The sequence below is a fragment of the Protopterus annectens genome, chromosome 12.part0 (assembly GCF_019279795.1).
Source record: "Protopterus annectens isolate FY-2018-M chromosome 12.part0, PAN1.0, whole genome shotgun sequence".
NCBI classification, from domain to species: Eukaryota; Metazoa; Chordata; order Ceratodontiformes; family Protopteridae; genus Protopterus; species Protopterus annectens.
The window spans coordinates 1,264,707,213-1,264,732,571 of NC_056746.1; the positions used below are offsets into that span (position 1 = coordinate 1,264,707,213).

At 33.6% G+C, this 25,359-nt stretch overlaps 1 protein-coding gene across 1 annotated transcript in view; it reads right to left on the reverse strand.

Moving 5' to 3' along the window:
* Positions 1 to 25,359, reverse strand: part of LOC122817383 (hyaluronan synthase 2-like) — a 150,352-nt gene that overhangs the window by 56,639 nt on the left and 68,354 nt on the right. Inside the window, exon 2 of the mRNA XM_044090574.1 lies at positions 8,617 to 8,718. Coding sequence (XP_043946509.1) covers positions 8,617 to 8,718 — 102 coding nt within the window. The remainder of the gene's footprint in view (positions 1 to 8,616; positions 8,719 to 25,359) is intronic.

The following is a 25,359-nucleotide window of genomic DNA, read 5'->3' on the forward strand; positions in this document are numbered from 1 at the left end:
TTAACCAGGTTGGTCCAGCTGGGTAAGAATTACCCTTTTTCAGTGGAGACTCGAGGGGAAAAGCCCCAAACAGACATACAAATACATACGAATAGAGACAAATTAACAATATTACAGAGGAAAACAATATTATGGGTACAATGGATAAGAAAAACAAACAATGAAAGTTTGATAATAATTAAACTATGATAGTTAGGAAGAGTTTGGTTCCATCTGTAGCGTATCAATCACATTCAAAACTTTCCTCCACGGACTATTAACCAATGGCTTAGGAAAAGTTCCTAACTCTTTAGTTCTTTTCTCCATTAGTATGCATTTCTTCAGTGATGATAGGAATTCCTCCATTGTGGGTGCTACATTAGAGTTCCATCTTCTAGTTATACATTTTCTGGCTATTGCTAACATTGCCCACAATACAGGTCATCTTTCTTCATATTATTACTATTAACAACAGTCAATAAAATTAAAGACTTTGTCAAAACAAATATATCAGTATAGATAGCTTGAAGAAATTTGTTAATCTCATTCCAGTATGGTTTAATATTAGTACAGTCATAAAAAATATGAGACCAGTCAGCATTAGTGGACAGATGACATCTCCAACATAACTTGCTGTTTGAAGGGCTCATTTTTGAGAGTTTCTCAGGTATCAAAAATGATCTGTGTAGAAATTTTCAATGAAAAATCCTCCAGAATTGTGAGTAAGAAGTTAGTTTAACTGAAAAAAAAATGTTTTATCTTCCACTGATAATAATACTTGAAACCCTTTAGTTAAATATTGCCACTAAGAATCTTTAGGAGCTGTCTTATAGACAAAGTGTTATATAGATATGATAATTCATTCTTAACATTGATATTATTATATAGAATTCCAAAAATCCAGTTTATAATTTCGGTATTGAAGGATGAGTTATGTATTATCCTACACAGATCCTTAGTGTATGCTGTGACACTCTGAAGAACCAACCAGTCATTAGGGGATAGGCCATAAGTTGACAATATACTTTGTGTGTTCAAAGCTTCTTGGTTTTCAGTACATTGCAACCAACAAAATAGGTTATTATTTTCCCATAAACCAAAAATCTCTCTATGTGTTTTATCAGGGAAATCCCTTGTAATAGTAAATGGTATTAAAAATCTATGCCACAGTTTTATATCTAAATTTGTATTAATGAATTTTCTTAACACATCAAAAATATTGTTTATTAGTGTTAGTTTAGTTAATTTTGTTGCACTATACTGCAAACTTAAACTTAAATAGTGCCATATCTTGTTATCTTTGTTGGTTACCAAAGCATTCTGTGATAAACAATTTTCATTCATTAGTATAATGGAGTGTAACTGTTTCCAATTGTAATAGTATCTAGGATTTATCCAATTCATCACTATTTTAATTATAGATGCCTTTACATAAGTTTCAATCTCTGGGACTTTTAACCCCCCCCCCCCTTGTTCCCATTTTTTGAAATGAGAATATGCCACTCTTATTTCTTTGGGGTACCATAGGAATTTCATCAGAGTTGAAGAGATTTCTTTAAGGATTTTCTTTCCTGGTGGAAGTATAAGGGCTTGTGCTATATATAATATTTTAGGTAACAAAACCATTTCTATCAGTTGTAACCTATCATCAAATGTTATAAACAAATTATTCCATTTGCTTATTAATGTCTTAAGTCTATGGCTTTAGCATAATTAAGCTGTAAAGTTTCCTCTATATTCTTACCTAGGAATATTTCTAAATAGTCTAGAGTTGAAACTTGGTTTCCAATAATATGATTAACTGGAACCTGTATGTTCTTTTTTATTTAATAATAAATATTTTGATTTAGATTTGTTGAAGGAGAGTCCCGAGATTTTTTGGAAATTTGTTGTTACTATATCCACTTCACCTAACCCTTTCTTAGAGTTTTGTAAGGTAAGTAAGACATCACCAGCAAACATCAATATTTTAGAAATATATTGGTAATATATATTTATACCTCTTAAATTTGGGTTATAATGTATTAAAATGTAAAGTATTTCGATGGCCAGAGCAAATAGGATAGGGGGCATGGGACATCCTTGTGTAGTACCTCTAGTGATTTGGATTGCTTTGGAAGTAAAGGGACCTAATTTGACATATGCTAGATTATTTTGATAGATTTTCTTTATCATTGTTATAAAAAGGGGGGGGTCAAATAACTGTAAGACTTTAAATAAATAACCCCAATTTAAGGAGTCAAAGGCCTTTTGAATATCTAGACCTATGCTATATGCTTCATGGTTTCCTCTACTGTGGTAATCTATCAGAGTTAATACTCTTTTAATATTATCCTGTGTATGCCTGCTATATATGAAATTGGTTTATATGAGTTGCAATGATTAGGGTCCTTATTCTCTTTTAATATAGGGGAAATTAGAGAATATCTCCAAGAAGGAGGAATATTTGCTAATGTTTGAACTTCAAGAAAGGTTTTATTTATGAGAGAGATTACAGAAGGTGGTGAAATTATTATGCATAACTAATATGTATCCCTGATATCTAGTAGCTCCCCCAACCCTCTGATTCCCATGCCACACTTGTGTGGCCCATTCTCTACTGCAGTGTGGTGGAGCTGGCCTTGCTGATCTACATGTTGTATTGTTTCCTGAATCGTTCAGCTTGTAGATGCCTTCCTGAAGGCAGTTATTGGGGAGAGCGTACATGAATTATTAGCATATACCTCTCCCCCTGACTGCCTCATTAGCATTCAGCACTGCCATGGGGCCAGTCCTATTCAGTGCTGTATATCCTCATGCTACAACATTGTGCAGCACCATGCTAGGGTGGGTGCTTAATACAAAAAGGTTACCATAACATGAAGACAGAGGTGTACACACTGTGGTACCTATATGAATCCTTGCCCCCCCCCCATCTTAACTAGACTGATTCAAAAAGGGTAATTTGGATTTGTGTACAGTCAAAGTATAGATAGTCAATGGTATCTATTTCTTTTTTTAAACTGGGAAGGGGGGAAAGGATGACTGTCATACAATATTTAATTCAGTATCAGAAAGGCATTTGATTTATTCAATGGAGAATTCATATCTTAAGAACAGAAAGTTTGGCGACAATTGCATGGCTTGGATAAAGGTGATACAGGAGAACCAACAAACAGATCTATTAGTTAATAATGATGTGGCAGATAGCATAAACATTAGTAGGGGTAGTAGACAAAGGTTTACATGGTCACCTGCATTATTTCTACTAGTTATTGAACAGATGGCTTTAAAAGTTAGGAAAACATAGAGCTAGCTAATCAACAAAAAGGGAGGGTACTGTTTTAAATTATTTGCTGTTGTACTGAAGCCAGAAAAGGTGAACAAGTTAATAACAAAAGTAATAAATACATTTCATCATTTTGGAGAGTGCCTAAGATTGAACTATAACAAAGAAAAGGCATTATTTATATATATATATATATATATATATATATATATATATATATATATATATATATATATATATATAGAGCAGCCAAAGGAGGAGGTTTAGGTAACAGCAATGTGATACAAGGGAAATCTTGTTTAGATTTAAGAAAAGGGAAAACAAAAACCTTAAAATATAATTGACAAAAAACATTCACAGAACTGCAGAGAAATTCACAGATATTACTTCAAGGCAAACATTTAAATCAGTCCTCTAGCAGGGAAATTTGTACTTTTTAGGTTATAGTTTCATAAATTATGTTGTAGCTAATAAGATATTTACCCATTCCACATAGTCATAAAGAAGTAGTTAAAATACTGGACGGGATTAGTAAATTTGTAGAAAATTCTAAAATGAAATACTTCCTAACATATATGTCTTTCCCTAGGCTTTACTCAATGCACCCATGGCAGTGTGTGTGGTCAGCAGGCCCATTCTGCATGGGTGCAACACTTAGTCCTCCCACTAGGTGTCAGCAAAGTGTAGAGCCAGAACCACCTGCTTTCCCTAGGCACCTGCTGCTTGACTCTGTTCTTCTTGTCATAGGTACGTAGGTGTTTATTAGGCTAACGAATGAATACAAGGGCCTTTTTAAGGGTAGGCATGCATCTCACATCTCTGACAAGTTCTGGTACCTTTGATAAGTGTAAGCAGAGGCTTGGGAGATGAACCATTTACAGGTTGCCTGTGTCCATTAGAGACATAAGTGCAAAACCAGGGATGATTCTGCTGTTCCCGTCCAATTGCCCCTGTTACATTTCAGTTGGATTTGAGAGAAACTCTGCTTCACATAGATAGGGAGCCTATTTCAGAGAAGTGGTAGTCTTTCGGATACATATTTGTCTTGTCAGCAGGACCTATTTATATCACAGGCAAGGTTTAAGTCTTTAGAATGGGTAATTCTGGTGCTGTTTGTTTTGCAGATATGCAGGAGGTCCATCAGGGTGGGGGTCCAACAATGCCTTTTATGCCAGGCATAGATCTCCCCTCAACAGCCTGTAAGTGATTGAATACAGGGATATGGCTTTGAGGCTGTGTGCATTGGATGTGTTACTTACACTCTGTATTCTTTTAGTGAGGAATCTCTGTGGACGTTCCAATTGTTGCATGTAACTGGTCAAGTACATACCAAAGGGAGCATTGTACTCAATGACCTCCTTGGACCTAGATGCCATACCTTTGTTTATAAGTTACACAACATAGAATTATTTCCTCACTACTGTAGACACATGATAGTCAAAGTCTAGATTACTGTCTATGTGTGTCCCCAAGACCCTAACTAATGAGTCGACCATTAGATGTGTGTTGTCACTATGATAGTAACCATGTATGGATGACTTCCCAAAGGATACTAATATGCATTTCTTGGCATTTAGTTTTAGTCCATGTTTATTTGTCTGTGTCAGCTTTTCCGGGACAACATTAGTGTTAATAGGCAATTCTATGACTGCTCCTAATTTGCAATTGTTTGTAAATTTGGTCAACCAGAGGCCATTGACATTGGCTTTGACTTCAATGAAGTAAATGCCAAAAAGGAGCATTCCCAGGACCAATCCCTGCCGGACTCTGCTTATGACAGGCCTCTTTGCAGAGGTGGAGTCCCCAATTCTAATTCCCTGGGTCATGTTGGTGAGCCACCTGGCTATCCACCACATGACATAATGGAAATATTGCAGTTCTGTTCATTCAGTCATTGTAGTTCCTCTGAGGGAATCTAAAGACTGTGTACAGAATGCATTTATGATTCTTCACACTGGAATACCAAAGCCCATTTAAATGTAACAAAGTATTCACAGCTGTCAGCATCATGGGTCTCTCCTAAAGACAGAAAGAACTTAAGGTGAAAATCTTTTAGGAGAATCTGATGTCAACAAAAACATTTGTAAGTTTTCCTAGGCACAATATGAAAAATTCACATAAATATTATAAAGTTCAAATATAATCTTAAATATAATTAAGAAACTCATTCTCTGAGATATATCAGGTATTGCTGATGGACATACAAACATACATACATACACATACATACATACATCTTACCTAAGTGTTTACAGGATAGGGGTTTTAGGTAGTTTGTACAGTTTTTTTAGGAATGGAGTACTTCATGAGTCATTTTCTTCAGTACTATCTGGGGTGATTAAATTGCTTTTTGTAGTGTCAGTTCATTATTGTTTTGTATTCTAGTACTGTAATGAAGATTATGTTAGGATTTGTTAGTTTTATATTTATTATATGTTGTGTATAATTTTATACTTTATTTATCATTTCTAATTAGTTTACTTTTATTTAAACCAGATAGTATTTCATCCATTTTTCCAGTAATATCATTATCTGATAAGTTGATTGCCATAAGTATGTCATTATAATTTTTATTATTTTAGTTTAACTTTTTAATTTTAATATGAATGCATTTCATGCCTATCATGTTGATTTAGGTGGGAAATGCTGTGTTGAGATGGTTTGTTTATGTATCTGTGTATTTTGTATGTGTGGTATATGAAGTTATTCTTTTTACATTGAAGGGAATATGGGATATATTCTGCATTTTACTTTTTTATTATTTTATTTTGGTTTGTGGGGTTGTTTTAGGTGGGCTGTAGCGTTTTGGGGTATATGTGTTTGGATTTATCATGCAGAGTAAACAGACTTCTGATTTTAATAAGTAGCACCAATATTACAGCTTTAAGAGAAGTTTAGTAGCTTTGATAACTATCTAAGGTTGTAGATAAACTTATGATGTTGGGTGCCAAGACTGTAGATAAGAATCTGAAGATACATTAAGAGAACAGATAAAAAAAAATTACACGGCGTACAAGATGCATGCATCACCTGTACCTCAAGCTCTTAGTACAATAATCTGGGAGCAAAGACCCACAAATAGGGTTACGTTTTAAATATTGCTCTTATAAACTTAGAAAGTTAAATAAAATAAAATAAAAAATTCTGTTCTACAGCAGTATATGGTAAAAATGCTTTATTTAAAAGTGCTTTTGTCAAAGAAATTACTTCATCAGATTCTGGCAAACCAAGACTCATCCACATTGTCAGAGTGCCACCACAGCACTTATTCTGGCTATTTGAATAATGTGTTTTTTACTATTCACTGCTATAGAACTGACTTATTTATTTATTTATTTATTTATTTTTTGTTGTATTTATTTCCTGAGTTGGTGTCCTGTTAATTTCTTTTGTTTTTTAAAACTTACAAAGTTGCTAGAATAGAAACTTTTATGTCAGCAAGTATTTTATGAAGGGTATGAAGTCTGCAATTCAAATGACTCAGTGGTTTGCCAGAAAATCACAAATTTTATGATGAACTTACCAAAAATGTGAAGCAAAAAATGTGGACATTCTGCAAAATTCTGGTTAGTTGAGAGGTATGGTCACAGCCTTTACGTAGTGTCAATCATTAGGGGATACTCATTCCTTTTTTATTCATTCTGTTATACTCACTTAATCCTGATATGAAAGCATGTGGCACAGGGGAACTGTAGTCTATCTCAGCAAGTAGTCAGTATAAGATAGGGAACCTGTCCATGACAGGATGTTACTCCATTGCAGTAAAGTGTGTGCATGTGTGTGTGTGTGTTTTGTATATATATATATATATATATATATATATATATATATATATATATATATATATACACTTGTCTAAATGACAAATATTTTAATAATAATAATATAGTAGCACTCACATGTGGACTCTTAGAACTGCATATATATATATATATATATATATATATATATATATATATATATATATATATATATATATATATATATATATATATATATAGTATATACAGAGAGAGAGATATGTGTGTGTAAGTAAATATAACAGTACATGTGATATATATTTCTTCCCAAAAAGCAATTGAAGTTGATTAAATTATCTAACAATATATTGCCTGTTTATAGACATGTGACTTTTTGTGTTTTACCTTATGTCAGTTTCAGCTGCATTTAGGATATTGCAAAATGTTCTTACAGAATAGTCATGGATCATGTAAGCTGTCATACATTCCATGGCAAAGATGGATGTAGCATTGAATATTCCCAGCATGCCTTGATTTGGGTACCAGCCCAGGTGCTGGAGGAGCCAAATAAAGAGGGAAAGAAGTGAAGAGGTAAAGAGGCAATGCCTGCTCACTTCTCTCGGGGGGGGGGGGGTTGAAGGGCATGTCACTTGGTGTACCTCTAGCTAATGCATTTCTTGTGTAGAAACCCAGCAGGAGCTGTCATCTTGTAGGAAGTAGGACTACACTTATGTCTCCATTGCTTGCTGCAGCCATTCTGCACCCAGTCCTGGAGTTGTTACTCTCTATACAACAGAGGCATCTTTGAACTGCTAAAAAGTAACATCCCATGATTGCTTTTTTGGATGATGGCTGTGATGCAATTGGTTGTCATCAAGAAGTGAAATGAATGAGCAAGGGTTGGTGAGAACAGACAAATGTTCAACAGGTGCGTAGAAGGGTTCACAGGTTCATAGATTAGTACTAGGCTAACAGCCCTTCTGGGCCATTTTAAGCCTAGCCAATTACCCCATGTGAGAATCAAACCCTGTACCTTGTAACTGTAAGGTAAACACCTTAACTGTTATGCCAACCTCCCACCCCTTTCCAAAATTATTACAGGAATTGCACACACTGCAACCCATTATGTCATCATGTCATGAGTAATTACTTACAAAATGGCATTCTGCATGCGACCTTAAACATTCTGTTGCTGTATGCTGTAAATGTGGACCAGCTGTGGCTAATGTAATATAGAGATTCTTTAACCTGCCCCTGGGCTGTTATGCATTTTTATGAATGATACTCTGCTTTACTGAGATTGCATGAGCCCACTGTATTGATATCATCTTCAAGGAGATAACTTCTGTGTACATTTTGGGTATATAAGGTTATACGTCATAGATGTACTGTAGAAATAAAAAGTATATATTTATAAAAGAGAAAGATGATAGCGAAAGAGATATAGATAGATAGATTAGATAGCTAGACAGACAGATAGATACAGAATATAGATAGATGGATAGACAGATAGAGAGAGAGAGAGAGAGAGAAAGAGAGAGACAAAGAGATAATATATATTGTCAAGATAGCTTCTAACAACATATGGTTTAAAGATCTGTTTTCCAAATTACATCTACAGTGGCTTACCTGAACATCTCCACCAACTCCTCCACACGTGGGGTTATTTTCCAGTACTTTAACCAGTTCCACTGTGGCAGCAGGGTCTAACATTGTATCAGAGTCACAGACCTACATTAAATATTGAAAAATGATGTGAATAAGCTGCCTTGTATCTGCTTTCATACATGTAAAAAATGTTTTTGGATCAGATATATATGCATTCACAACACAAGAATATACTCATACCCACGTGCGACAATCATTAAGTACTGTACATATACCCTGCCACTTGGCACTCTGGCTTTTTGCTTCACGTTATTTAACATCTAGCCCGATCCTTCAGTATACCTTATTTTATCACTCTGGCTTTTTGCTTCACGTTATTTAACATCTAGCCCGATCCTTTAGTATACCAGCCCGATCCTTTAGTATACCTTATTCTATCACTCTGGCGTTTTGCTTCACGTTATTTAACATCTAGCCTGATCCTTTAGTATACCTGCCCGATCCTTCAGTATACCTTATTCTATGCTAACGCTATAGTCCTTCAATTTACTTTACTCTTTCTTTGTTTTCTGGGTTCCGTTACTGAAAGAGAATATGTCTAACAACAACTGTAGTGTTCCTCCAATTAGAAATGGAAGACATACTTTCTATTCAGACATTTTTAAAACATTAATGACATTTACACTTTTATTTACCTTCGTTTACTGCATAGTATGCTGCAGTGGTTACTTCATAGTCTCAGCAATCAGATGCGTTTATTGTGCCAGAATTCATATGTACATGCTACATTTCAATGAAATAGAATATTCTGAATTTTGTTTCAACAAATTTTCTTTTGTAAGCACTTTTCACATAAAGGAAACAGTACTATTGGTGATAACCTCACATGTGTACACATACACACACACACACACACACACACACACACACACACACACACACGCACGTATGCACACACGCACACACACACACATACACGCACACACACTCACACACACAAACAACATATTCACACTATGCATACATACAAATATTTCAAGCACAGCCATTAATGCCCTTCTAGCTTGCCAGTATACCAAAACACTTGTTCCCATAACAAGTGTCCAGGCTGTTCTTAAAAATATCTAAACTAGTACTTGCTTTAATGTAATTTGGTAGTCTGTTTCATGCATTGGCTACTCTGTCAGAGAACCAATTAGTGCACTTCTCATTCCTATAGAATATTCTACATTGGTTATCTGATGATTCTCTAGTACGTTTTGATAACCCCAAACATTCCTAGAAGTAGTTATCACTAAATGCCTTACATACCTGAATAAGATCTCCTCTTAGATATCTGTAAGAGACACTGTACAAGTTCAGATATCTTAAGTCTTTCATAATAACTTAGATTTTCACATCCATGGATGCCCTTGCTATATTTCTGCTGTACTCTTTCCAGTTTATTCATGCTTGTTTTCTTATATGGTTTCCATATTGTTATTCCATACTCAAGTTTGGGTCTAATGTAACTAATAAATAATGACTTCATCATTTTTGATTTCCTAGACTTTATTATTTTTTTTATACCACCTATAGTTCTATAACTATCATTAACCAATTGGTTTATATGATTAGAAAAACTCATAGCTGAATCTACCCATATACCCAGGTCCTTAAATGAATATACAGTTTCAATCACTGTGTGGTAAATTAAGTATTCTTCTTTCAGTTTATGTCTCCTAAATCTCATATGCTTAATCTTTGATGTATTTATCAACATATTATTCCCCTGTGCCCAAATGGTCAATTTAGTCAAGTTATTTTGCAGACATGCCTTCTGTAACACATGTAATCAGTTTACCCAATATCAGGTTGTCTGCATACAGACTGTAGCACATCTCAGATGAAAAAGTTAGGTCTGAAAGATACAATCTAAACAAGTAAGGGCCTAGGACAGAGCCCTGTGGGACACCCTGACTATACCCAAGAATTTATCCTGTCCAGTTGCTGTATGATCCAAAAAAATCCGCACACAAAGCTGGAACTAGAGTAAATACGTCAGCAAACAGTTTTTATTTAACACAAGTTTAACGCTTTCATCTGGCATCAATCACCAGATACCAGATGAAAGCGCTAACCTTGTGTTAAATAAAAACTGTTTGCTGACGTATTTACTCTGGTTCCAGCTTTCTGTGCGGATATTTTTGGATTTACTAGTTTGGTCTTCATTTTCTGTCTACCAGTTGCTGTATGATACTTGCCATGTCCTATTTGTAAGCCATGCAGCTGTCTGTCTTATCAAGAGTACATCAGTGCCTAGTTGTACTAATTTATTGATCAGTGTTTTCTGCATGACCCTGTCAAATGCTGAAGTTAAATCTATATAAATTACATTTTTTCATTCATAGCTGTTATTATATTGTTATAGAACATCATGTTACAGGTGGTAATAGATCTATTTTTAACATATGCATGCATAGTCTGTATGTCCTGTGGAAAGTGTTTTCTACTGTGCAGAGATCACAGTCTAAGCTTTTACAGTGGCTGTTACTTGTACTTACTAAAGCAGGGTTACTTTTGAAATATTAAATCAGAGTTATTTTAAAGTTTGAGCTTTGCTTCAATTTTTTTGTTCATAACACACTGCCTAAAATATTATATCTCTCTGGAATCATGGAAGAACTCTAAAAATGAATGCAATGCTTCTCTCTCTAACGTAATAAAAAATAGTTTAGATTATCCTTTTGTTAGATTCAATTCTATATTGGAAATACATGCTTCTGTATATCATTATTTGTTTCTAAATGTAAATATTATAAAAGAATGTCATATAAACAGTGTTTATTTTGTTTTCTAAACTCTTTTACTGTACTTTTCCCTTTCAGTTTATTAAATCAGAATATTATATTTCATCTTATTCACATTCCTTAGTTAATACCACTGTGTAGTTATGTGTTGTTGACCAGATTAGCCCCTCTAGGCCTCTGGACTGCTTTCTAGGGAGACCCAAAGTGGTACTCATACTGAAAGTGGGAAATTTGGATTGGGCACTGAGGAAATACTCCTACTCTTTTTTGAGGGAGTCATAAAGAGCAAAGTTGTACAAGTAAAACATGAAAAAAAACATTGTCTTAACAGGTACATTGCTTAGGATAGAATTACAGAGTCTTTAAGCATTAAGACTCAAGACATTAATTTCTTAGTTTATTTAGGAATGAACAATTTTGTGACATGATGTTTGAGTCATTTTAGTTGCTGGAAAAGCCTGTTATGTTAGTAGGCATAAAATAGAACTACTCATGGTAAGACTTCTGACACTGTACCCTTTTTACCTCCTGTAAAAAATGTATACTGTCCCATATCTAAGAGGGTAGTTGAAAAACAAATGGTTTCAGCAATATAACTACAACGGTACCTATCTTTTTTAGTGAACCCACCCCCCTGGGATACAACTGGCCTCCTTGGGTGGATCATTCATATTTTCTGGACCTTGGGTAATGCATAAAAACAAGCCACAAGGTTTGTCCCCATTTGACTGAAACAATCTTATTTTGTATAATTATTTCAACAGATACGACCTTAGTCATATTTTATTGCCACTGTAGGTGTTCCTTTATTTTCCCATATGTCATGATGGGGCAAAAAAGCAGTGGTGTATTTCTAGAGGGGTGTTGAGGGGCTTCCAGATATCTGGGAACTGGTAAAGTTTTCTTTATTTAATAATTGTTTTGTTTTTGGAGAATTATTTTTAAGTAGATTCATTGTACTGCAATGGGTGTGAAATTTGCAGCAATCTGCTTATGTGGGTATTTATTTATGTGGAGTCTAATTTGGAAGTCATTTTGTGTTTTATAAGTGGTATATTTATGTTTTTTTAATATAATAAGGGGTTTCGTCAGACCTATTTAATTAATTTATACTTCAAATGCAAAATAATGATTTTGGTTTATATTTTACTTTTGTAGTACTGAAGGAACTTATACAATATCTGGATACTTTAGTATATGTAAGAAATGAGGAAATACATTCAACATTGTACAGAAAGCCTAGCTTGGTAAATATTTTATGGAAGCACCAGTGCTTACCTATTACATTTTATAAATTCCCCTCCCTTATGGGGAAGTTTTTACATCCAAGCAAATATGTTCAGATGAGGTGGAATTTAACAGGTTGGCTAATGACATCATGCAGAGGCTCTGTACTACGGCATATATAGGGGAGCAATTGGTTATTTCTGAAGAAAAAAAATAGATGTTATAAGTAAAGGTATAAGATGGATATCCAGGCTACAAAGAAGTAAATCATGGATGGATTTTGAGAAGGAGGATGTATATTTTGTGATCTGGTGTACTCCTTTTTAGAAAGGGTAGTCAGTATTTTAAGGAAGCTTTGGTACATTATGAGTCCTTGGGGCATTTGAATCTGGAAATTTCTTATCAAAATTATCCCAAGTATTGGAGGTCATATAGTTTATACTTATTTGAAAACAAAGAAATACGGGTTGGGGCCTTGTAAAGCTGTTAAATATTTGGATAAGAGAACTGATATTTTTATTAATGACCTGATGTTTAGCTACCCCCCACCACCTGGGAATAATTATCAGAGGGCTATGTATTTAGTATGAGGTGTCCTTAGGACACATATTACATAGGGCAGACTGCCAAACCAGTTAGGAAGCAAGTATAGGAACACATTAGGAACATAAAAGATTTCTTCTATGAGTCCTATAGCCTTTCAGTTTTTTGAATAACATAAGGATTTTGAATTATTAACATTTTTATTATTTATTTTTGTAGTTCTGAGTTGCTTTCTAATGTGCCTGTAGTTCTTTCGAGAAAAGAAGCATGGTTTATGTTTACATATAATACACTTTAACCTAATGGTTTGAATAATGAGTTGCTTAAGAATATTTATTATAAATGTGAATTAGAAATATTTATTGTTGTTATGGTATAAAATTAGTTTGAATTATATTAATTATATATAATTTATATTTATAGCTTTTCTCCCTTGAAGTTGATATATATGAATTTATTAGTGTTTGATTTAAGAGTTTCCATGTTAAATAATAATTTAATTAATGATGCTTTCTCACTGATGCATTTGAATTGATGTATTTCTTAAGGACAGTTTATATTTGGATGTTTTCAGAATATAAGAAGACAAGTTGAAAACTTGCTAGTTATGTTATTTTTAAGAACGTTAATAAAGCTCAAGTTACCAATGAGTGTAATATAGTACTAACAATTTAATCCTTTGCACTAATTATCAGACAGATAAATCCTCGCATAGAACAAGTACAAATAGTAAAAGTGCTAGCAGAAGAGCTTTTATCATCATTAGGGCATAGACAAGCAGATAAATTACAAACTGTAGCTTACCTTATACTTCCTTAGAGTGCTCACAATGGCTATGGAATATCTATATCAAGCAGTTGGGCCCCTGTGAGTATGTGCTGTACTGATGGCAATTTGCACATCTGTTTGTGGATGAAAGCTGAGCTTGGAAAGGAGCTTTGAAGATATAGATGAAATATATTTCTTAGATTTGCTAGAAGAAGGAGTTTCACAAGGCAAATATGGATTTACAGGTTGTAGGGAGAGCAATGAAGTGAAACAGAGGCAAGGGAAGGGGGAACATCAAGTGATGAGGCTAAACAAAGGGAGCATTTAGCTGGCAAAGGCCATGGGAATGGCTGAGCTGGGTGGAGATTAGTCCGTTAGTTAGGGTCAGCCAGTTCCAGGGCAACCCTTGCAATCTTGTTATATACAAAACTGAGTTTATCAAGCAAACCTTTAAGACAATAGACTAGTCCCAATTTTGAAAGAATCTTTTCACTGCGTGGGAGATGTTCTCAGAGAATGACATTGCCTCATCGGTTCTCTTGGAATACCTGGTAAAGATATAATAGTCAGTAGGGGCACATAAAGGCTGCATTTTTTTTGTTTCACCACTGCAGAACATAGCTTTGGTCTTGGAGAAAGTGAGAAGTAGGGAGGTATTTGAGATCTATTCTTTTTTTTAACAGCTTTATTAATATTAAAATGGATGAATAATCATTGTCTTGAGATATGAACAGTTTTCTAAGTAAGTAATAGAAGAATAAGACAAACATATCTAAACTATATATAAGGACATTCTCCACAAATACAAATTAATAAAGTAATAATACAGCTGAATATTAATTATTTACAATAGTATTAATTTATTTCTATAATAAGTCATATACCTTCTTCCACATGTTATTCCTAGAAGATGTTGATTTATTGGTCAACATTTGTAAATTATAAACTTCAAGAAATATATATTTTTAAATTCTTGGGCTCAGGGTGAAGTATTAGACTTCCAGTTTCTTGTGATGGTTTTCCTGGCAATATATAGTATAGACCAAATCAGAGGCTAATTAGCTTCTCTAATACAATTTGGAACTGGAGTGTTAAACTAAATAAGTGTTTTAGAGAAAGAAAAATTATGTGTAAAAATAGCTTGTAGGAAGATATAAACATCTTTCCAAAATGTATTTAATTCTATACAGTCAAAAGCCATATGTGCCCAATCTGCATTAACTTCTTTATTATACCTCCAACAATTAACATTTTTCTTATTGAATTCACTTAGAGAAAATGGGGGTAATAAAATATCTATGTAAATATCTCCATATGAATAATTTCCATTTCAGTGATGAAGTGGTTACACTGGCTGACTGTAATATATTTATTTATCCGTAGGGGGTTGATTATTTATTAAAGTGAAATAATTCCAATAAATGTCTGAGGAAACATGCAGGTCAGTTTAATTGCCTTATATAAGTGAGACAAAATGTTTTTAGTAGGAGATTTATGTTGTAATTTATGCTGTTCATCATATACTGAATTAGGTATTGAATTTTTAGTTGTTAGAGACATTGAGTCAAGTTTATTTAAGACATATTTCCTACCTTCATGTAAATCCAGCCAAGAAAATGTATCATATTCATATTCAATCTTGAGTAAGTTAATGGATTTCAGGGTCATTATCTGACATCATTTGAGACCAACATATTATTTTTTTCTGCTGAAAAGAAAACATTTTTCTATAATCAGAAGATAATACGATACCTGTGTATAAGCTATAGGAAATAGGAGAAATAACCAGTCCTTATAAATATTACATTTAAATATATAATTTTTGAAGGATCTCAAAAGGAGAGTTATATAATTAGATATGAAATTCTGAGAAGGATAGGAAAAGAAGTATTCTTTTAGAACCTGTTTAGGGGTATTATTTAGTAAAGCTAATTTCTGAGATTTGTTATTGTTTATTGTATTACTCACTAATATTTCTAGGATTTTTTTCCATTTAGCTGAATATTCAGCATCTATAAGAAGAGAGATAGTTTTGGTCATCAAGGAAACTGAGTAGATTTCCAAATTTGGCATGTCTATACCACCATTGTCCCAGATTTTAATGTGATAAGATAGAGCAATTCTAGGTTTAGCCAGAAACTGTAAAAATTGTGTATCATAGAGTTAAACTTCTTGGTTATTAAGTTTGGGGGAGGTAAGGAAATTAATTGTATGATATAAAGAATTTTGGGGAGAAGAATCAACTTTATAATTAAAAGTTTTTCATCCATAAAGAATGGGATTTTATTCCATTTTTAAATAAGATTTCCTATTGCCATTTAACTTTTATTATAATTTATTTGAATAATATCTTTTATGTTGTTAGTAATTGCAACACACAAATAAAGTAATTCATCTGATTCTGCCAAATATTTTTATAAACATCATGTAGAGCAAATTTCTTAGGGCCAATTATTAGGATTTACATTTTATTGTTATTAAAAATTAGGCCTGATTTTTTTTTAAAATACTCAATATCTTTAAAGAGAGCATGGATGGATGTGTTATTTCTGCCAAGGGTAATGAGTATGTCATCTGCAAACATTTGTATTTTGGAAGATTCGTTGGAGTTTAAATTATAGCCTTCAATGTTTTCGTCATTTCTTACTAAATTAGCCCAAGGATCCATAATTAATGTGAACAGTAAAGGTGATAAAGGGCATCCTTACTTGGTTCCTTTAATAACTGGAATATTGAGAAATGTTTGTGCCTATTTTAATATAAGCTTGACTACCTTGATATAATTGAGTAATTAGATTTATAAAATTATTAGAAAAGTTTAATTCCCCTAGTCAAATAAATAAATAATCCCAATTAATTGAATCGAAAGCACAGTTTATGTCTAGACTAATTAATGTTAGATTTTTATTTAAATATTTAACTCATTTAATTAAGGATAAGGTTCTTTTAATGTTATCAGAAGAATTTCTGTTTACTATGAATCAAGTTTGATCGTCTTCTACTAATATTGGTAGAAAATGTTTAAGTCTATCTGCAAATATTGACATAAACATTTTATAGTTGGTGTTTAGTAAAGAAATATGTCTATAGGATGAACATTTAGTGGGGTCTTTACTAGATTTTAGAATAGGGGAGATAAAAGTGTATCTCCATGAAGGAGGTATTATGTTATTATCTGAGAGATGTTATAAACTTTATGTAGCAGTTTTAAAGCATTAGTTGGTAAGATCTTATAGATTTTTGGTATGATGCCATCATTCCCAGTAGCTTTATTGAGTTTTAAATTAGTAATTTGGGCTTGGATATCTTTAAAGGAAATATGTTTATCTATAAAAGTAGCTTGCTCATTTGAGAGTCTTTTTTAGTATATTTATTAATAAAAGATTTGATCTCTTGATTAGAGCCAATTATCTTAGGTTGCTGGTTCATATTAATAAAAAATTGTCTAAATTTGATTAAGATATTTTGTAAATTTAAAACCATCCTTTTCTTTTTAGGGGAAAATATTTCAATTATATGATTAGATTTATTTAGTCTTTTAGTTTTATTAGCAAATAAATTTAGGGATCTAGGATTAGTGGAAAAATGTATGTTTAAATTTCTCTAACATAATCATGGTTTTGTGGTTTAATATCTCTATATATTTATTATTCAATTAATTTATTTCTCTTCTTTTATCATTTTTATCAATATCTCCCTCTTGACTAAGTTTTAAAGTGTCTAATTTACATTGTATGTCAAGTAGTTGTTCATCCCATCTTTTTTTTTTTTTTTTTTTTTGTGAAACCAGTTAATAATTCTCCCATAAAGATATGCTTTTAAGGCATCCCATACAAAAATTTCAGAGGTATCATTAGTGTTATTAAGGTCTATAAAATTCTGAGTTTCTAATATTATAAATTCTTTAAAATATTTCAGCTTTGTGATATAAGCTGGTATTCTTCTTATTTGAGTATTGTAATTTGAATTAACTATAAATTCAAAAATTATTGAATTGTGATCAGATAAAGGACAAGCAATCAGTTTAGTACTAATTAAAAATGTGCCAAATCATGAGAGAATAAAACTCTATCTGTCTTTGAATATATATTATGTCTAAGAAAAAAAGTATAGGTTAAAGAGTTAGGATCAGCAAAGATATATATATCTTTCAATAAGTATGTCTCTAAGAAATCCTTTAACAATTTGGCAGAAGTTATAATTCTTCTTTTACTATGAGAGGTTGATTCTTTGTTGTCTAAAATACAGTTAAAATCACATGCCATTATTATATATCCCTTAGAAAGTTGCACAATATGGTCAAGGTGTTGTTTCACTGTATTGATACCAATTCCTGGAATCCAGTATAGGTTTATTAGGGTATACATTTTGTTATTTAATTCAACAGTGACAAGACAAAACAGTCCTTTGTTATCCTTATAAGTGTTAATTATCTTTGGACGTGGTAAAGTATTGTTCCATAAGATAGCTACTCTTCTTTTCTTCTGAGTATGTTCTGAACTTACTAATACTGTATATGATTTGGTATCTAGTCTGGATAAGCCCTCCGTCTTTAAATGCATTTCTTGTAGGAATATTAATTGGGCTTTATGTAGTTTGAGGTATTTAAATAGACTTCCTCTCTTACTAGGATTATTTAATACATTAATATTAATTGAAATACCCTTTAAAAAAAGTCATTCAGCATTATAGTTATGTAAAAGAAATATTTAGACCAAAACCATATTTTACTGTTGAAAGATAAAGGAATACTATATGATTCATTATATTTAAGGCGAAGCAGTAAAGTTGAAAATAATATGTATAAAATGTTACTTTTTTATGTTTAGTGGAGAACATCAGGAAAAATGATAGTAAACTTTTATAACAGAAACTAATAACATTATAACTACCCCAAACCCATTTGGAGTTTAATACTCCAAATGTGTGACATATAATAACTCAAATTAACCTTCTACCCAATAGCAACATCTAATCAGCATCTGAGATGATGAACATAATTTAAGTAAAGCTGATATTGCTTCAAAAAGAAAACAGATATTATATATCATAAATCAATTTAAAAGTATATCTAAGTTATCAGTAATTAAAATACAACCTAATAAAGAATAACCCATAAAATATAAAAGTAATAAACATCAGCTATTAAAATGAATTTAGCTCTACCTTTCAATGAAGATCAAGAATAGAAAGGCTCCATGAAAATACAGTATAACTGATAAGAAAAATATAAATCAGTACAGTAACAAACAAATCCAGACTATTTCAAATAAGCATTGCTGTACGCATCATAGGGTTAAGTATGTGTATAAACAATGTAGGTAGTTTAACTTATGTACAATTTGCAACAGTTTGCAAAACCAATAACATTTAAAATGCTTCTTCTCAATTTACAGCATTGAATATATATATATTCTTTCCTCTTCTAAGTATTCTTCATGCTATGCTCCTTTTTATAAATTTACTTTTTTGTATATTGTATCAATAAATATACAGATATCTGCATTCTTAAAAATACCAGTCACAAAACAGTTTGAGTTAGATCAGTCTGTCATCTTGCTATACCCTGGGTGTTTGCATACTGAAGATATTTCTTACTGCCTGTAGCAAAGTGAAAATAGCTTGATAGACTTGGATTTCAACTGTTATATTTATTAGATAATACACTCCTTTAGAGTCACATAAATTATGGCGTACATAGTCACACTAAACTGAATAAGACAAGATACTATATAAACATTTGTTGAGGTACAATAACTGTGCATAGTTTTATGGTAACCTTAGTTTTCGTAATATAGTAAAAGAAGTGTTTTCTTTTCCTTTTTCCTGTTTTCCTGTTCTCCCCCCCCCCCTTAAAACAGGAAGGCGAAAGGAGAATACATTTAGTGGCAAGTAAGTAGAAGAAAACCATATACACAATAATAATGCATTCAAATGCTAGTCTCCTAACAAACTATATCAACATATAATATTCCTAATAGTCACAGCTTATACATCAGGGATTTAGTTATTTTACAAAGTAAGTGGTATCAATCAAGGGTAGATAAGCGTTCTTTTAGTTTTCCCTTTTCCTTCCATTATTCTTCCCCTCTCCCACTTTTTTCATTCAATAAAAATTAACTAAGTTTGTTGCAATCTGGTCTTATTAAATAGTTATAATAACAAGATTAACCAAAATGTAGAGATATGGTAGTTGAACAAGGCTAATCTGTGAGGTGTACTTATACCAACAAACTACTAGACAGGACCATATTACTTATACCATATAAATATGTATATATACCTAAATGTATACATAAATCAATACATACAAAGAATCATACATACCAATATAAAAGCTGGTATTATTTATATAGACATACGTATGCAGAGTACAAACAAATGCACGTATACTCATGAAGATTATATATAACCTTATATTTAGATACATACAAAGATATATAGCCTTATATGTGCATAAACACAAACGATTACAATATTCTGTATTCTTGGTTGGTATAGTATGACTTATGAGGTATATTTTATCATATATTGGTGTTTATTGTTAAGGAAACCCTTCCATATGATATTTAATCAGATATTATGTTTGGACATAAAAACAGTATATATATCAACAAACATAAACCTGAACAAGATATATCTTTTAGACTAAGCCGAGGGTCATTTCTAAGTATAGATGAAATAAAATCAACTTCTAAAATGGATATATATCACTGTTACTTCTCATTGTTACATTTGTTAATGCCTGTTATGTACTTCACAGATAAAGATTCTAGTTGTCTACTGATGTACTATGTTCTTCATCTGTAAATATGCTGTAAGTAATTTCTATGTTAAATTGTTAATCGCTATATAATCCAATGTAACTACTGTCTGTTTATTTTACTGTGGAGCTTTTATCCCCGGGCCTCCGCTGAAAATGGTCCAGTCGGACACTCCCGGTCAACAAATTTAAATAAATAAATAAATAAATCACAAATATCTCAACAAGATAGGAGTATCCCTTTCAAAGTAGGATTTTTCTCTCGTCCCCTCCACATTCTCCTCTCCCACACCTTGTCCTTCTCCTTCTTTTCTTTTACCATTCTCTTCCTACTCCTTTACTCTTTCCTTAAGCTTTTCATTTCCCATATTCTGTCTCTAAGTAGGAGAGATTCCATTGGCTTAGGTATTACATATCCATGGAAACATTACAGTGAAATAATGGAGAGAGAAAAAAACACTGACAGTATACACAATTAAATCTACAATTTTTTCAATAAAGTAAAATCATTAATCCATGAATCATTTGTTGTATAAATTAACTTAAAGCTATAAACAGACTGTTTAGATTTGACCTGTAGTTTTCAAATATTCATTACAGGGTATAAATCAGCTTGTTTCATTTCTATATAGTATAAATACTTTTTTTTTTAAAACAGATCCATTCGTTTTTCATGATAAAAGCAAATAAATAAAGTCTCGGTTCAATTAAAAGCAAACTGAAAATTGCGCCGTCTTCCTTGAGGCGGTTGAACATTCTATTTTCACTGTCAGGCAAAATACAGGTTCAAAGTTCAACCAAAACATTAGAAATTGTGTGCTGATGTATTGAAGCAGCGACCCAGCTGTGCAATCATCTCAGGAAGATAGTCTTGAGCCAGTTCTGCCCCGGAGACAACATTTGAAAGTTCCAGTGGGAAACTATGAGTATGAACTCACTTTTATTTATTTGGCGTGTATTTAATGTGAAAATATTTATATAAATCTGCAGTTAATGTGTGCTGCTTGGTGTTCCAAGCTGATAATACAGTTTTACTCTATGTGACCCAATTTTGTTTCAAGTGCATCTATGATATCTGTAGCTAGAGGTTATATTTGGGCACTCAGCGTCCACTCATGCTTAATCATTTTACTTGTCTATTGTTTGCTGCTCTAATTGAGGATTTCTAATTAGGGCAAAGTGCAGAACGAATGTTAATCTGCACAAGCGTGTTAATGTTACAGCAATAAGTTTTATTTTCCTTTCTTTACATCAGTAAACCTGCTGTGGGTATATAAAGTCACCTATATTAATGTATTTTCAGTATGCGACTAGAAGCATACAGTGATGCATTAATCAGCCGACATGCTTATCTGCTATAATATTAGCCCTGCTCACTCATTTGCAGCTAGGAACCTCAACCAGTTTACTTTATTCTGTTAATATAACTGATTTATATTGCATTTATGATTAGTCATTGACTGATTCTCATGCTATGTACCTATACTGCTCATGTGCATATTTACAGAATTGATTCTCATGTTATGTACCATAGTGCTTGTGTACTTATTTACAGAGTTGTTTCTCATGTGTTAAACCTATATTTTCTCACTGTTGATAGCCTGTTTAGTCCTGCGCTGTTTACTCATTACAATCTCTCTCTCTCTCTCTCTCTCTCTCTATATATATATATATATATATCTCCAGCTCTTCATCCTGCCTGCCCTGCACTTGTCCAAGTGACTGTGCCCAACTGAATGTGTAGGATTCAAAATTAACCCATACCAAAACTGTACCTCATTCCCAGCACAAGAAAAGTGTGAACATTTCTCCCTGAGCTATAATTTCTTACAAGGAGCTTGAAAGTATGTGTTAATCTGTTGCTTTTTCATCTACAATAACAAATTATTGTCTATATCCTGCTAGGTGGTTAAAGCACGCTCCCTGCCAGGACAGCCAGCAGCCTACCCTCCTTAACATCTCATTCCCCCTTACTCACTCCTACTTTTCCTCTCTATTATCACTGGACTTTCCCTTTCATTTTTACTCTTATCTAGGGGTCTCCTATTCGTGGTGCCTCTGTTCAAAATATAGAGTTTGACCACTAGGTGGCACCCTTTACCCACTTGTTTACTCCTTTTGCTCTTTCTTAAACTTATTCTTTCCTTTTGCTCTTTCTTCACCTTATTCTCTCCTTTCTGCTTTAGCTTCACTCTATCTTTTCTAATCCATTGTGAATCTCACCATTCCTTTCCCTACTACCATTACTAAAAAATACCCTACCCTTTTGAAAATCTCCCTCCCGAACTTACCTTCAGTAATCAGCAGTCCACTGATTGTTTCTCACTTATTCTTGATTCCTCCTTCCCTTGCCCCTACCTGCTCCGTTCACCCTGCGGGCTCACTCCACTCCTCTACCCTACAGCCATATCCCACCCACCCCCATTGTCCTTACAGTTATAGTTAGTTAGCCACTTCCACCTTTTCAGACACCCAATCCAAACTGCCCAGCCCACACCCCTCCAGTTTCCACCTATACTCCACCTATCAAGGAAATCCAAATCTCTGTATATACATTCCCATACAGCTACCACACATTACCTAAACCTAATTTTTTAAATAAAAATTATTAACTTCCCAAATTAACTCACCCCTTATTATCACACCAAACCAATATCATGGCTATTAAACCCCTGTCTCTTCTTACTCACATAATACTTCTATGTAATCTAACTTATTTACACTATCTCACCCAACCTATTAACGCCAATCACCCCTCTCCATTTCACATCATTACCTTATCTTCCTCAAAGCCCACATATACCTCCTCCTATATAACTCCTTACCTGTTTCCAGTCAACACAAGTATGCTCTTTTACTTCAAACTCCTAAGTAACTTTGAAAGTACTACTCCCCATATTATTAGTTCAATGCCAATTAAGGTCATTGTCAACACACCCCACACCAAACAAACCGAATACCTCTTCAATCATCTTATCTCTATTCTCCTCTCTGGAGATATCCACCCTAACCCAGGCCCTCTACTAGACTGAACCCATCACCTCAACCTCCTCCTCCCATTAGCAACAGGCAAAACCCTCCATTTCTCAGCTCTCAATACTCAGAGCTTATGTAACAAAATTCCAAATCTGCACTTGGCTCCTTCATAACCAGCCAGATGTTCTCTCAGTCTTAGAAACCTGACTTAAACCCCATATAAAAGACTCCAAACTAATACCACCCAACTGTCGTATTCTCCGGAATGACCGTACACACAAAAAAGGGGGTGGGGTAACTCTCCTTTACTCAGAATCCCTCTTAGTTACTCCATATAGCAAACCTTTTCCCAAGTTTGGGAATACTGAAATAATACCATCCTTACTCCATCTTAACAAGTATAAACTCATATTTGTTCTCTCCCTCTATATTCCGCTGGCGACAATATTTCAACCCACGAAAATATTCTCTCCTGGGTCTTCTCAAATATTACTCATGAAATCATAATCCTGAGAGATGTCAACATTAACTGGGCCACTATCCAATCTCCCACAGATTCACTTAATATCAACCTATATAACTTTACACAGCTAGTCAACTCCACCACCGGGCCTTCCAAAAACTCCATAACTGGAAGCATTATAGACTGGATTTTAGTATCCCATCCTCATTACATCTCAGATTGTGGTACTATCCCATTCCCTCTAGGTGACCGCCTACCCACTTTTGCCCACCGCGTCGCCTCTTCCATTCAACTAACTCACACTTATACTTCTATTCACTGTCTAAAAATCTTCAATTCCGAAACTTTCTCAAATGCACTAAAAAACACAAATTGGAACCCATTAAAGACTCTTCCCCTAGATGAAGCTGTCATCTTCTTTAACTCAACCTTTACAGACCTCCTCAACTCCTTAGCTCCCTTAAAAACAAAAGGCATAAAATCACCCTGCACCCTGGTTAACCAAAAACACCCTAGCTACTATGCGACTCCTTGACAAAGTCTGGGCATGCTACCACAAAAATAAAACCTCATCTACCCTTAATGAATACAAAACACTATGTAATAAAGTAAAAAAACACATTACCTCTGACTGCAAAGCCTATTTCTCCAACCTTCAAACCAACCATAGCACCAATCCCCAACTTTTCTGGAAAGGAATCACATCCCTATTCAAACATGGGGAAAAGAAAACCCTTGTCCGACGTCTAATGCCTTTGACACAGATCTGACTAGCCAATTTAACTCTTTCTTCATAGACTCCATCAGTAAGCTAACATCATCCTTCTCAAACAATTCAGAGACCCAACCAAATCCAGTATCCCTCCCCTCCTCACATAACACCCCTGGCCCTCAATCTCCACCCTTCTCCATCAATCCCATTTCCCTATCCACCATAAAAAACTTCTCCTAAAACTAAAATCTGGTTCAAATGCCCCCGATGAAATTCCCTCCTACTTCCTAAAAGTAGCCACAGAAGCCATAGCTTTCCCAATCAGCATTCGAATTAACAGGTCTATCCTTGAATGCCAGGTCCCCCAGCTCTAGAAAAAAGCCTTTATAATTCCTCTTCACAAAGGTGGCACTAACCATGATATTACTAACTTCCGCCGTATCGCTATCTTATCCCCCATTTCTAAGATACTTGAAAAATGTAAACACCAACAGCTCCTACCATACCTCACCAACAATCATCT